Source organism: Paroedura picta, chromosome 4 (assembly GCF_049243985.1).
Source record: "Paroedura picta isolate Pp20150507F chromosome 4, Ppicta_v3.0, whole genome shotgun sequence".
Classification (NCBI taxonomy): domain Eukaryota; kingdom Metazoa; phylum Chordata; class Lepidosauria; order Squamata; family Gekkonidae; genus Paroedura; species Paroedura picta.
The window spans coordinates 8,620,512-8,636,134 of record NC_135372.1 but is presented as its reverse complement, the minus strand read 5'-3'; the positions used below and the strand labels follow the sequence as shown (position 1 = coordinate 8,636,134).

General features: G+C 47.8%; 1 protein-coding gene across 5 annotated transcripts in view; it reads left to right on the top strand.

Moving 5' to 3' along the window:
* The window catches only part of CERS4 (ceramide synthase 4), a 77,169-nt gene extending 61,990 nt beyond the window's left edge, over positions 1–15,179 (top strand). For all 5 annotated transcript variants that reach the window (XM_077331712.1, XM_077331713.1, XM_077331710.1 and 2 more), the window contains exons 8-11: positions 3,952–4,080; positions 8,110–8,216; positions 9,722–9,878; positions 13,252–15,179. In XM_077331712.1, coding sequence (XP_077187827.1) covers positions 3,952–4,080; positions 8,110–8,216; positions 9,722–9,878; positions 13,252–13,458 — 600 coding nt within the window. In that variant the 3' untranslated portion in view covers positions 13,459–15,179. The remainder of the gene's footprint in view (positions 1–3,951; positions 4,081–8,109; positions 8,217–9,721; positions 9,879–13,251) is intronic.
* The last annotated feature ends 444 nt before the right edge of the window (positions 15,180–15,623 follow it).

Below are 15,623 nucleotides of genomic sequence, written 5' to 3'. Positions count from 1 at the left end.
CAATATCCTCCCCCCTGCCCCCCCCCTTCCTGGGTTATGAGATGAGATGGGCCATTGCAAGGAATGATGACCATGCCTTGAATAACCAGCAATAAAATTTGGTTTTAATGAGGATTTTTCGGACGTGAACACGTGCAAGTAGAAGGCCACTCCCAGCATCTGTGGGGCAATGTTGGGCTCTTTACTATGCTCCCAGTGGGGTGGTCTCCCTATGTCCTGGCTGAAGGACTTCACCTTGCTGCTGGAATGGAAATAATGGTGGCAAAGAAGGCTGGTGCCTTGGAGGGCTGGAGTCACAGCGGGTAGATGGGGTGGGGCTGGCATTTTGCAGGACAGGTTAAGAGCTGAGGGGGCCCTCATGTATGGAAAGCAGGTTGGTATCATGGCAAAGAGGTGCCTTTTAAAAGCAGCTTTTGTTCACTGGCTTCCCTCTCTTCCTAGACTCAATTGGCTGGGCTAATCCATGCTTCTGAAGCCTTTCAGGTGGATTACTGTAATGCACTCTAGATGGGCCTCCCCTGGGAGACTATCTGGAAGTTCCAACTGGTTCAGCTCGATTGTTGTTAGAGGGGGATGTGTCTCGCTTGTTTTAAACAAGCTGTGTTGGCTGCCAATTTGTTTCTAAATTCAGTTCAAGGTGCTGCTCCTTTTGTCCATTAAAGCCTCTTGTGTGCTAGGCAGGCAGCTCAGGTATTCTGCTACTACAGCAGCAGTGCTGATTCAGATGAGAGATCTTGAGCTGGAAGCTGCTGCTGAATGCTGTCTGCAACTGGAGTTCCTGCAGCCACGGGCTGCATGGAAAGGAAGGTCCAAATTAGCAGAGTCGTAAACAAGCCTTAGCAGAGCCAGGAGTGTCCAAAAGCAAGCCGAGAAGTCAGAGCTAGAATCATAGAATCATAGAGTTGGAAGGGACCTCCTGGGCCATCTAGCTGTGCAATCAAGATGCCAGTCAGGGAATTTCCAAGTTCAAGGTCGGGGTTCCCGTCCAGGTTCGTCAGAAGATTCAAGGCATGCGGGTGGGGTGAGACTGACACAGGTTGATTTGCTTCCACACCACGTTCTTCCTGGGTATGCCTTAAATCCAATTTGCAGTTTGCCTGGGTATTGCTTCCGCAACCACCCAGAGCCCACGTCTTGCAAACAGCACTGGTTTTGCAGGTGAGCAGATCTACGCCTCTCCTTTAGCACTGCTCTGTGTCTCTCTCTGCACCTATGAGGGAGTGGGGTCAGAGCTGTCAGTGTCCAAAACCTCACTAATTGCTTCCGGCTAAACGGTCTCATCTCCATCTCCAACGATTTGTGGCTTGTTTCTAGCTGGGCCGGAAGCTAATTAATGTCAGGTGCTTGCACTTTGTCTGCAGACACTTCCAAATCTTCTTAATGAGGAACTCTCAGTGCTGACAGGAGGGCCCTGACACTTTGTGATGGACCATCATCTGTTCTGTCTCTTATTTATGACTAATGTTCCGGTCTGTGGTGCGTTGGATTATCTTAATTGCAAAGTATTCTGTAATGCTGTCTGCAGGATTTAACTCCTTTTACACTCTGTTGGGAAATGTGAAGAGTATAAAAGACATATTAATATTAAAGACCTTGCCAGATATATTGGTAGTTCAAAGAAAGCAGAAATTTAATGTAAAAACTCTTCAATTTTCTCGTTTGGAAAAAGGGAGAATTTAGCTTGCTGGGAGTTGGTTTAGATTTCAGTACTTTATAATGATATAGTAGAATGGGCTACCCATTCCGTCTGGTACTTCATAAATCCCTAAACGTGTGGCTTATCTGGTCCTTCCTTCTCAGTATCAGCTTCCTCTCTCACTGGCCTTGCTTAAGGAATCTCAAGATGCCCAGTCTTCTCTGTATCAGATGATGCAACCGGAACAAACACTGCCTGTTTCTCAGAAGGACGGGCGAACATTAACCAGGGCTGATTTCTGCACTATTTGTTTATTCCATGGTGGATCCTCCTGAATTCAGATAGATTTGAATTCTGGTCTTCCTCTATCCTCCCCCCCCCCCACAATTGAAACAGAAAGAGTTCTGCCCTTGATTGGGGAAGCTCAGAGCAGGGAGGGGAGCCAAGTGCTGCAGGAGCCTCTTTCTTTCTTTTCTTGAAGGGGTGTGGGGGGGAGAGGATTGGAGACAGCAGAGGAGGGGGAATAAAGCCAAGAGACAACCCTCTGGTGAGAGAAGTTAGGGCTTCTGCAGTCACTCTAAGACAAGCCTTTTAACCGGGAACCAGGAAGACTTTGAACTGACACCCTGACCAATCAGGGAAGACTGCTTTGCTACAGGGTTGGAGATATGTGGCAGCAAGTTAATTTGCAAAAAGCAAAGTGTTGCACATTTAATCATGGCCATTTTGAAGTATCGAGGCTTATATCCACTCCAGGATATTGCGAGAGAAAGGTAGGGTCACCACGAATCAATCAAGCTTGTTGCAGAGGGAAAAGTTAAAAGCACCCAAAATCAAAATGCAAATTTAATTCAGTGTAGACAGGAGGGATTCCTTCGAACTGGGACTGGGTAAAAAGCCCCATGCAGACGACACCCTGGATCCACTCATCTGGCAACTCCTCTCGTTCCCTTATCTGACTGCTCTAATTGGTGGTCTGCCGCATCTGCAGTAAAAGCTAAATCTCATCTGTTCACTCCCTCCCTTGACATTCCCTCCACTACCTGAAACCCCAACAGGTATTACCAAGGTCTTGACTTGGGATTGTGTGATGACAACTTTAGATATTTAGATAGAGATATTTAAATATCTAAATATCTAAAGTCTTTGCCCATATCTCCCCATGTGCCAACTGTAGTCCTCAGGCTGCCACCTAGTGGTGATTTCTCCACTCAAGCTAGCTCGCGTGGCATTGCCCTTTTCCGTCCTTGCTTCCGTCCTAGGGAATGGAAGCTGTGTGCTCTTCAAAGTCCTTGTTAGGTCTTTTTATACAATATAGACCTTTTTGAGGGCTTTTAAGTATTTTTATCCTGCATATCTTAAATTAGGGGTAGTCAACCTGTGGTCCTCCAGATGTCCATGGACTACAATTCCCATGAGCCCCTGCCAGCAAACCCGTTTGACTACCCCTGTCTTAAATTGTAGTTTGTAGCTCCCCAAGAAATCAGGGGGAGATTGAGACTGGAAAGGACAGCAGTGAAGGAGCTAGAAAAGATCCTAAAGTGTCAGGGTGTGTCTCTGGCACCGAAGATCAAGATAATTCCCATTGATGTGTTCCGTAATAATGGTATTCCCCATTACTGTGTATGAGTGTGAAAGTTGGACGGTGAAGAAAACGGACAGGAAGGAGGCGCCTCCTTTGAAACGTTACGGTGGGTGAGGGTATTAGGGACACCGTGGACCGCCCAAAAGACAAGTAAGCGGGTTCTAGATCAAATCGTGCCTGAACTCCTTGTAGAAGCTAAAACCACTACCAGACGGAGCCTTTTGCACTCCGATCCCTTTACGCGAAGGCGAGACTCATTGGGAAAGACATGAATGGTGGAAGCTGAAGGCAGCGGGAAAAGAGGGAGACCCAATACGAGGCAGACTGACTCATTCGAGGAAGCCCTGGCCTTTTGTTTGCAAGACTTGAGCCAGGACGATTCGGAGGACCACAGTTCATCAGTCAGTAACTGCCCTAAGTCGGAAGTGGAGGACAGGAACAGCCATAAGTTGGAAGTGATTTGATGGCCTTTCACATGCGCACAGCTGCCTAGAGCCCCGAGGAAAGATGGGATGTAAATGTTTATGAAAATGAAATGTGCATGGAGGCTGGTGCTTTGCAAAATGGCATGCAGGGGCAGAAGCAGGCATTGTCAAGCCGTATCACGAGAAGTATTAATGCATCAGGGTGGGTTTTGAACTCTGTATTTTTCCTTTTGCGTTGGGGAGGGGGAGGGGCTCCTTTGTGTCTCCAGCAGTCCCTCAGCTGTCTCCCCTCCCCCCTCCTGCAGGACCATGAAATGCAAATTATCCACCACGTGGCCACCATCTTCCTTCTCTGGTTCTCGTACTGTACCAACTGCATCCGCATCGGCTGCCTGATCGTACTTATACATGATGCTTCTGACGTTTTACTGGAGGTGAGTGAGGCCCATGGCCGATGTAAATGGGTCCCCCTATGCTTATTGGGAAATGTAATGGGCTGGCTACGCAGCAGGAATTGACATCCCTGCAGGATGGGGCACTACGGATTTCCTGCTTCAGGGAATCCTAGAGCGTCCCGTAACTCAGTGAAGTCACTTCCGGTTATGCCATCAGAGAGGGCATCATGGGGCACTCTAAATGTTGTTTACCCACCCTGAGAAGCATTGGAAAGGTAGGTCAGACAAATAAAGTGTTTATTTTGTTCTCTCCCCTTCCCCCTTTCCTTTGCTCTTGGCTGGAAACCCCAGTGGCCAACCAGGTGCGCGAGGAGTTCCTTAAATAGGGATGCAAAGGCCCAAGATTTCTCCTGTTGTCAACCCTTACCAGCAACTAACCTTCAGAGATATACTGCTTCGATACATGGAGGTAGAACCTCTTGTGGCGCAGGGTGGTAAGGCACCAGAAATGCTGTCTGAAGCTGACTGCCCATGAGGCTGGGAGTTCAATCCCAGCAGCCGGCTCAAGGTCGACTCAGCCTTCCATCCTTCCGAGGTCGGTAAAATGAGTACCCAGCTTGCTAGAGGGTAAACGGTAATGACTGGGGAAGGCACTGGCAAACCACCCCGTATTGAGTCTGCCATGAAAACGCTAGAGGGCGTCACCCCAAGGGTCAGACGTGACTCAGTGCTTGCACAGGGGATACCTTATACATGGAGGTGCCATTACTTTATTGGTATATCTCTCATACATAAATGTGTCCAGTCCCCACATCAAGCAGTTTAAACATTATTTCTTACAGCAGGGAATTCCACCAGTTGATAAGGATAAAGTGGAAGAGAGAAAAATAATGTAAAGTAACTTGGGTCCCCTTTGGGGAAACTGGCTGGATACAAATGTCAACAAAAAAAGGACCCTGCTCAAATCAAGGGTATTAAAAAAAACTTTTTGGTATAGATACTTTTATTTTTGAATAAAAAGGATAAATATTAAGAAAGATATAGAAAGAAAAGGATTATATATATTTATTTATTTTTAGCTTTTATTTATTTATAGATTTATTAATTAGATATTTATTTATTATATATGTTTATTAGATATAGGAAATCGTAATGTTTAAAGATGATTCCAGATTGTATATAATAAATTTAAAAAAGTGAAAAGAATTCTCCCATCTTTTCCTCATCACAATCTTAACAATCGTTAATAATTATCGGTATTTAATAGTTCAAATGTGTTATAACTAATCTATTTATATATTCTTAATTTTCATCATGAATACTCATCCCATATTAAACATCTTACCATGTCTGCATCTCAACCTTAGTACAGTTACATCGACTATAATACGCTGTGTGGGACCTGCATGCCTGAGAGACTATGTCTCCATATGCGCCCCCAAAGATAACTTTGCTCAGCAAATTCCAACTTCCTGATGGTCCCCGGCCCCAGGGGAGTGCGCTTGACCTCCCCCAGAGCCACGGCCTTTTCAGCCCTGGCTCCAGCCTGGTGGAATGAGCTGCCAGTGGAGACCCAGGCCCCTACAAAATTACAAAGGGCAGGTGTTATGTCTGTGGGCATTTGGCCACTGATGCAGATGAGGGCTTCTGCCAGCCAAGGAACTAACCAATCAAAAGAACCTGTTAAGGTCCAACCAGATCGCTCTGCTTAGAGCCAATCCAATTGCTCTGCTTAAGACCAATCCGATTGCTCTTAGGACCAATTGGATTAATCTGTTTAGGGCCAATCAGAGGCAGCAGCGGGCCGCCTGAAAGGTATAAAAGCGCATGAGTTTGCCTGTTTTTCTCTGTTCAGTAGTTGTAGTCTGTTGCTGGAGTTGCTAACTAAAAAGAGCTGTTCTGAAGAACTGGAGTCTGTGTTCACTGAACCGCAGACTTAATAGCTGGAGAGACAGTGCTCTTCCGCCAGGCATCTGATTGAGGCCAAGGGCCGGCACTCTTACCCTCTGCATGGGCCCTTCACGAGCAATTTTGACCTAATGTCGATGCCGGTTGTTCTTCTGAGCTCTTAAATGAGCTTTGTTTTTGTGTTGCTTGAGGGTTTTCCTCTGGTTCCTTGCGAATTTTCTGCATGCCATTTTCAGCTAATATTTTAACCCGTTCTTCTGCTTTAATTACTTTCCTGCTTTTTGGTAAGTATACTGTTGCAAATGATATCTTCCAGTGGTATCTTATTTCTTTTTCTTATGGAGCCAGTTTGGGGCAGTGGTTAGGAGTGCGGACTTCTAATCTGGCATTCCGGGTTTGATTCTGCACTCCCCCACGTGCAGCCAGCTGGGTGACCTTGGGCTCGCCACGGCACTGATAAAACTGTTCTGCAGTGATATCAGGGCTCTCTCAGTCTCACCCACTTCACAGGGTGTCTGTTATGAGGAGAGGAAAGGGAAGGCGACTGTAAGCCGCTTTGAGACTCCTTCGGGTAAAGAAAAGCAACATATAAGAACCAACTCTTCTTCTTCTTCTTCTTCTTCTTCTTCTTCTTCTTCTTCTTCTTCTTCTTCTTCTTCTTCTTTCTTCTTCTTCTTCTAGGATCTTCTAAAAAAAATCAAAATCTTTCCTTTCTCTTAATGTGCTCATTGGGAAATCCTGAATGAACTGTACTTCTGCTACTTGGAGTGGGGTTCTTGTTTCTTTAAGACTGAGTCTAATGATTTCTTGTGCAAGAAACAAACCAAATTTCTTGGGGTACCTTGCTCCTTAGTGCATATCTTAAATTCACTCCAAATAGCTGATCGATGTCGGGAAAGTCTCCAGGTTAGAGGCCACCACCCTTATTTATTTATTTAATTTATAGGCCGCCCTCTCCGAAGGCTCAGGGCGGTTTGCACGAAACGGGAACAATACAATTAACTCCATTTATAATGATATGGTAACAACAGTAACAATAAGAACAAGATAATGATAGTGATAAACTTTGTAGAACAGCAGAATACTGGAACACTGATTAACTCGTCCTGAGGCCCAGTGGTTTGGGCAGATCTGTAATGATTCTCGGAGGCTTGGGGGGCCGGTGGGAAGCAGTAGTTCAGATCAACCTCAACCAAATGCCTGGTGGAACTGTTCGAATTCCATCAGGGCCCTGATCTCCTCTCCCCACAACAGACACCTTGTGAGGTGGGTGAGGCTGAGAGAGCCCTGAGATTACTGAAGAAGAAGAGTTGGTTCTTATATGCTGCCTTTTACAGTCGCCTTCCCTTTCCTCTCCCCACAACAGACACCCTGTGGGGTGGGTGAGGCTGAGAGAGCACTGGTATTCCTGCTCGGTCAGAACAGCTTTATCAGTGCCGTGGCGAGCCCAAGGTCACCCAGCTGGCTGCTTGTGGCAAAGCGCAGAATTGAACCTGGCAAGCCAGATTAGAAGTCCGCACTCCTAACCAATACACCAAACTGAAAGACAACTAGAACGCCCCTGCTGGGTTAAAAATACATGGGGGGAGGGTGGAAGGGCTTCTCATACAAAATATCCTTAACATTATTTTGCTCTCTTATATATTAGGGAAACAGCCTCCTGGGAGGAGACTGTCCAGGGCCCTGTCTGTCCAGGTCCACCCTGATTGGCCCTCGCCCTCCAGCTCCCTCCCTCCCTCCTTGCCTGCTAGAAGCCTTGTGGCTGCGGCCTCCATTGTCCCCCACAAGGACAGAGGCAGCGACAGGGCTTTGCGGCCTGCGGGTACACTCCTGCTGGGAGGGAGCCAGGGAGGGGAGAATTTGCAGCCTCCCTGCGGGCCGCAAAGCCCTGTTGCCGCTGGCGGGTGGGGGGTCTTTCCACTGCCTTTAGCCCACTTTGCGGACCAAAGGGAGCTTCAGCCACCCTCTCACACCCTCCTGCCTGCCCCCTGTTTCAAAGCCCATTTTTAAAATGGGCTTTGATACTCGCATATTAAATAATCCACAATTGACTCAATAAAGCAAGAATACAGACCCAATCCATATGTTTCAAACACCTCTCCACTGCTTCCAGGCAATTGAATAAAGTTTTATGCTTTTTTTTATGTCCTCTTTCCCCAGCCTACCAAGATGTTCTATTACGTGAAATGGTCCAGGATTTCTGACACTCTCTTCCTTATGTTCTCCTTCGTTTTCCTCTATGTCCGCCTGGTGATTTTCCCCCAAAAGTAAGTTTCAGTTCTGGGTGGCATCACTGAGCACCTTCTGTCAAACTGCTGCCTTACGTTGGTTTCAGACAAATTAATGGAGGTGGGAAGGATCATACGTGGTTATAAGCCACTGTGGGGCAGCTTATAGTCCTGCTCCAGTCACACATATCTATAATGTGAGCATCCTGTTTTAAGAGCAAACATGCCACACGTTCAGCACACATGCAAATTTCCCTCTCGACGTTACTGATTTGCACATGTGCAAAGTTGAAAATTTCAAATGGGTGGCCGTGTTGGTCTGAAGTAGCACAATAAAATCAGAGTCCGGTAGCACCTTTAAGACCAACAAAGATGTATTCAAGGCGTGAGCTTTCGAGTGCAAGCACTCTTCGTCAAACTAAGAACTGACCATTATAACTGTGGGCATATATAAGCACATGTGGATCTTGTTGCATTAATAAACTGTCTCACAGCAACCAAACACAGCCACATTAGAACTCTCTGCCAAACCAGCCAATCAGACCCCTCGAACCCATTTGTAGTTCACAAAGACACCTTTAAGACCAACACAGAAATAAAACTGTCAATGCCAGCTGTAAATAGTAGGGTGTGAGCCATGGATTACAGCCATTGATCGAGGGGTCTGCTAGGCTGGTTTGGCAGAGAGTTATCATGTGGCTGTATTTGGATGTTGTGACACAGTTTACTAATGTAACAGGATTAACTTTTGCTTATATATTCCTACTGTTATGACGGTCAGTTCATAGTCTGACAAAGAGTGCTTGCACTCGAATGCTCACGCCCTGAATAAATCTTAAAGGTTGGTCTTAAAGGTGCTGCTGGACTCTGATTTTAAAGTTGAAAATTGAAACACTGCAAACAAGCAAATCTATGCATTGATACATGTGACAACATCTGAGGTTCTTGTGTGCAGTGTTTTACCGATGTGCACTTCTTCCCTTGCACATGGATCAAATAGTGCAGGGGTAGTCAACCTGTGGTCCTCCCGATGTTCATGGACTACAATTCCCATAAGCCCCTGCCAGCATTTGCTGGCAGGGGCTCATGAGAATTGTAGTCCATGAACATCGGGAGGACCACAGGTTGACTAGCCCTGAAATAGTGCACTAAAGGGATCTCGACGCCTTTGCACGTAGAATCACATCAACATGGCTTTCCTGCAGTGCTTTGTCTGAGCACAAAGGAGCACTGATAATGTGTTGGGCACGAGATGCAAGTCAACGGAAGGAATCAGTGCTAGTGGCAAATGGTGCTCATGCAGTACATGTACAAATTATAAAAAATGGGAACAACTGAGGTTCCGAATATGTTGGTGCCACAGTTTGGGGGCAATTCAGCTGAGGAAGAGATGGTTGGAGAGGTCCTCAAATTGAGCACTACCACAGAACTTCATATAGTAGTAATTCAACAGTCAGTGCAGATCCTCCCCCAAAGAGCTGACAGACTAAAGGCACAGAGTGCTTCATCTTCTCATGATGATTTCGCTCCTTCTTTCCCCACAGAGTGCTCTACAACACATACTATTACTCCATGGAACTCTACCAACCCTTTTTGGGCTACTACTTAATGAATGGTTCCCTGATAGTCCTGCAGCTACTGCACATATTCTGGTCTTACCTTATCATCCGCATGGTGTGCAAATTCTTTGTGCGAGGCACGGTAGGTACAGAAAGTGGTCACGGGAGCATTATGCTCAGCAAAGTGTCCCCCCCCCAAAAAATATTTGTTTGTGTTTGTTTGTATTTATATTTCTAGACCGCCCCTCTCCGAAAAGATCTTGGAGCAGCTTACAACATAGGGAAGAATTTTACAATGAAAAATTTAGAACCTTAAAGTTCAATTTAAAACACTACAATTGCTTCATCTTATAAACCATGGGTAGTCAATCTGCGGCCCTCCAGATGTCCATGGACTACAATTCCCAGGAGCCCCTGCCAGCAAATGCTGGCAGGGGCTCCTGGGAATTGTTGTCCATGGACATCTGGAGGGCAGTAATTTGACTACCCCTGATATAAACTATCATCCAGGCCAGTTGTAAAAGTCAGTGAGGTTAAAATAATAAAAAGCCTGAGCTGGGGACCTTGAAATCAAAGGATATTCAATTCTGGTAGACTTGTGGGAAAGTCTTAATATCCTGAAAGTTAACAGAGTACCTTGTTTGGCTAATAGGCAAAGTGCATGAGGTCAGAAAACAACAAACAAAGAAAAGAACATTTTCCATGGTTGTGCTTATCCATTGTTCCTCTTAATATTTGTGAAACAGCTCTAGGGGTGGAGAGTGTCCTGGCTGTCCGAGTTGGAATAGGGCCAATCAGGGTACAGCCAGCAAAGCTGGCCTCACCCTGATTGGCCCTGCACCTACAGCTCCCTCCCTCCCTAGTGGCTAGCCACTTTGCTCTCAGGTGCTGCAGGAGCCAGCGTGTAAGAGAGAGACAGAGACACAGAGAGCCCTGCCAAACTGCAAACCAGCTGTTTGCAAATGTGGATGACAGAAGGGGGGGTCCCTTTGTTTCAGAAGTGAAACAATCACTTTCAGTTTTGCATTATGACACAGTTTACTAATTTGCCAAAAATTATTTTGCCTTATATCTCTACACTTACGATGGTTGTTCATTTAGTCCGAGGAAGAGTGCCTGCACTCGAAGGCTGACGCCTTGAATAAATCTTTGCTCATCGGGGGTGTGGGAGGTGACAGTGGATGAGCGAGAAGGTTATGAGTGTCCTGCATCGTGCAGGGGGTTGGACTAGATGACCCAGGAGGGCCCTTCCAACTCTATGATTCTATGATTTTATATCCTGCCACTTTCAATTGTCTCACGCTGGTTCTTGGAGGGAGGATTCAATTCAGGCCTATTGGCCCATTAGTTTCTGACACCTTCTGTCACTTCTGACCTCCCCTTACCTCATTCACAACTTTCCCAAAACCGTATTCTGCAGATTTCTACCTGTCTAACTTGAGCTGTTCCTTCCCCAGTGCTCCTTCTGTCTCCAAGCGGCATTCCCACCTTTCACAAGAGGAACATTCTGTTCTTCCCCGTTGGCGTGAGGTGAAAACGCTCTCTGCCCTTCTTTTTTCCTTTCAGACACTTGAAAGCAATCCCAACCAATACGCTCACAGGTTTCCTTGGAGCTTCCTCTGCGTTTTGCATCTTAGAGTGAATGGCTGCTTAAGACTGCCTAGCAAACACAACTCTGGCCATTCTGGTATTTTCAAAGTTATCTTTATTGGGCAGCCTTAAGCAGCCATTCGCTGCCAGATGCAGAAGACAGAAGGTGCTTCGGGATTAATTATAGCATGCACCCAGACTAGCGCCCTATGCCCCCCTCAGGGCTCTGCGCTCTGCGAGTGAGAATCTTCTGGTTGTTCCCGGCCCTAGGGAAGCACGCCTAGCCTCGACCAGGGCCAGGGCCTTTTTGGTCCTGGCCCCCACCTGGTGGAATGAGCTCCCGGGAGAGCTGCGGGCCCTGCGGGACCTTTCAATGTTCCGCAGGGCCTGCAAGACGGAGCTCTTCCGCCAGGTCTATGGTTGAGGCTGGGGCTGCTGGGGTACATCGACTGCTCTCCCCTTGAACATCTCTTCTTGAACATCCGTTCCCCTTAAATTAGAACCATGTGTTCCACCTAGAATGGACCACAGAGCTGACAGTTCATGGTGGTCTACAGGCCCATCCCGGTATTTCACCTGTCCTGTGGTGAACTCACAGCACCTTAACTTATGAAGAAGCAGCATATGCTGAAAGAAAATGGCGGAACCAAGTTCAACCATGAGTTGCCTGGCAGGGCTGGGATTTGAACCCAGGCCATCCCAGTTCTGCGTTGTGACCCATATACTGGCTCGACCCCCTCCATGCCTAGATGTCTCTGGCAGTGTTGGGGGGGCACCAGTGACAGCACCCACTTTTCTAGGGCCTGAGTCATCAGACTGTAAGTGATGTGGCCCTTTCCGAATGTGGCTGAAGCCACTGTGGCTGATACGTGCGCACTCTTTGGACACCTGGGATGCAGTCTCACATGCTTTCAGCTGAACTAAGCTCTCCTTGTGTTCTCCCAAGCCTTCTCTATGGTGTGTTGAGCAACCCCCGCATGCCAGAAGCTTTGTAATATATGCAACAAATCTTAGCAGGACCACTGAGTGTGCATTTAGTGGATTGCTTTAATCTAGGGGCTCCCAAAGTGGGCGGTATGCCCCCCCTTGGTGGTGGTGGGAGGATCCAGGAGGGCAGTGAGGAATTTGGGGGCAGGAGAGGGGCTCTTCCAGTTGCAGCTGCACTTTCCTAGTGAGAGATGTTCCAAGGTGGCTTGCCATGGCCTGACTCTGGGTAGTAGCTAGTGACCCTGGAATTCCTTGCTGGTTGAGGCTGGTCTCCCATCCCACTGCTGACCGGGGTCAACCCTGCTTAGCTTCCTAGAGAAAGTGACAGCTTCAGAAGGAACACCGAAGGGGATCATATCCCTGGTCAGCTCCTTCCCCTCATCAGGCTGCGTCCTTCCCATGCTCCACCTCTGATCTCCAGGAATTCCTTCGCCCAGGGCTGGCAACCCTTCCCCAAAAGTCTCCATCTTTGGGAGGCTGGAAAAGTCTTCTCCTGCTTGTTCCTGGCCACGGGATTTTCCACTGCTTGCTTTTCTCTCCCACTCTGTCTCCCCACCACCACCTGTCTCTCTCCCAACTGAGGACCCACAGTGGCTTTTATAAATGAATTTGAGAAAGATATTTTCCCCCAGACTAAAATATGGCCACTGAACAACAATCAGAAAAGAGGGGCAGGCAATGTAGTGTGTTTTGAATTTGCAGTAGACCAAGCACTAGGAAAGAGGTGTGTATTTGTATGTCTCGGGGTGGGGAGGGGGGCGGACTGGGGATATTGCTTGGGAGCCAAAAAGTGTGAGAACCACTGCTTCCAGATTCCAAAATCTTGGCAAAATGGCCCGAGAGTCTGTCTGTGGGTCTGATTTGCGGAGGCATCCGTCCGGACAAAAGGGAAGGCAGGATAGCCTAGGCTGGTAACGAGAAGTCTGGTTCTCTTGCAGATGGGAAAAGACGTGAGGAGTGACTCGGAAGACAGTGAGAACAGCGAAGAGAACGGCGCAGAAGAGGCAGTGCCAGAGAAGGATGGCAAGGAGAACGGGTCTGTGCTCTCGAGCCTGAACAGTGGTGGTAACTTCATTAGCAAAGAGACCCCCTTGCAACTGAACGGCAGCAGCCATCCCACTAACAGCCATCCCAAAATCAGATAGCCAGAGCCAGCTCGAATAACTGACCAGCCCTGATCGATTGTGCTCCACGCCCTTCTCAGCTTGCCCTCGTTCTTCATAGGCCTGGGAGGACATCGCCTTAGCGTGATAGCCCGATCTCTGCTTCTCCAGAACTGTGCACAGTTGTTTGTCCCATGTTTTCTTTCATAAGCTTGCAATAGCCAGAGGAGTAAAAAAGGGATTAGAGATGGAGTCAGTCTTGCTTGCTTTCTTCAGCCGATCCTGGTGGTGGATCGGGACGGCTGACGCGCAGCAGCTATTAGAAGCTTCTAACTCACCTTGTAAATAGCCAGCTTGTTCCCCGACGGCGTGGAGAAGACGCAAAGTGATCTCCAATCAAAAATGGCCGGAGCTGGGAGATGGTGATGCTCTGAGAAGCGGCAGAATCTCCTTCTACAAGCGCACAAGTCAGAAACCCCGCGGGCGAGGCCAGGGATCCAGTGCCTTGCTGGGCTGCGGGGGTGTGGGGAATGGGAAGTGGCAGGACAGGGAGAGAACGTCAGATGCAAATGCAGGGTGGGCTGATAATGGTGTCGAAAGGCTAGTTCGGATCATCACTTTCCCCTTGCGGGGACACGTGCCAGAAGGGCATCTTGTCTCTGGGACAAGAGTTGGCAAAGTTGGAGGAGAAAGGAGACAAGAAATTGGGCAGTTTATTCTGAGCGAGCGGCGGGAAAATGGCTGGCTGGGAAGAAAGCTGGTATGTTCTGCCTCTGCCCCCGGAAGAAGGGGCCTTGCGTCCAGGCCAGGTGAAGCCCTGGAAGAGCCAGGATTTAATCTTCAGAGTCATTGGCAGTCATAGAAACACTTGGGAAGGGAGACCTTCATCCGTTCCTTTGTGCCATGGTCCACACCTCAAACACACACACACACACATCTCTGTTTGGGAGACTATAGAGCCTACCTGTTCCTCCAGCAGTGGGGCAGGAAAGCTGTGTGGCCATCATTTGCCACTGGGGAAAGAGTTGGCGTCACCTCCCTCCTGGCCTCCCCCGCCCAAATCAGGACCACCCCAAGTCCGGTCCTTGACCACTGGGGATCCAGTTGTGGGTCTTCCAAACTCTCCTTTGGCAGGAGTCTCAGGCTGAGCCTGCCAGTTTATTGTCTTGACCTTCAGAGGGTGGGGGAAAATGGCTGTGTTTTTTGTCTTGTTTCCTGTGTCACGTGACTCCACGTTTCTGGGACGCCTCGAGCGCTTCTGGTCAATAAACTCGTTTCAGAAGACAAAGAGCAGCTTTCCGTTTTCTTGCCTCCCCTTCACAATCTTTTCCCGAGCAAGAGAAGTCCTTCACCTTCTATCAACAGAGGCAGGGGCTCAAATACCACCAACCCCCTCAACAGCAGATGCATGTGCAATAATGTAAACTTCATAGAACAGCCTATCTCAACTTTTTTTTACCGTTGAGAAACCCCTAAAACCTCCTCCAGGCTTCAAGAAACCTCAAGAGTGGCATGATTGTGCAGAATAAGGTTGGGAAGCAGAGCTGTGGACACGCCCACCTGGGGCCCCTCCCCTTCCCACCCCCTCCAGGCCCCTCATTGGCCGTTTTTGGGAGGGTTGGGTGAGTCAACATGTCCATATATAGTCATATCACCTGATAGCTATTTAACAATTTTTAAAAAATATATTTAAAATTAATTCACCCATTCAAGAAAGCCCAGGGTTTCACGAACACAGGGACTCCCCCTCCCCGAAACTTCATCGTAGCAAAACTGCAGTTCCGTTGTAAGTCTTCGATCATCCGCCTTTTTATTATTTGTTTTTATTTTATTATATTTCTATACCGCCCTCCCGTGAAGCTCAGGGCAGTTTACATAAAACGTGGAGGGTGTACACAGGATCATGGTACAGTACAAACAATAATCATGTGCAGTGTAGCTATAAACCTGCTTGAGAAAAGGTGTTCTTGAGGCACATTACTGCATGACCACTCTGTTTTCAACCCAAGTTTGGGGAGGGGGGGTCTACCAGACCCAAAATTCTGTACACACAATCCTCATTTTAATTTCCCACTGGGTACCCTTGATCAGTAGAGTTGGTCGGAAACTGCTTGTCTCTTATTGCTGCCCTCACAGACATCCTAAACCAGGGGTAGTCAAACTGCGGCCCTCCAGATGTCCATGGACTACAATTCCCAGGAGCCCCC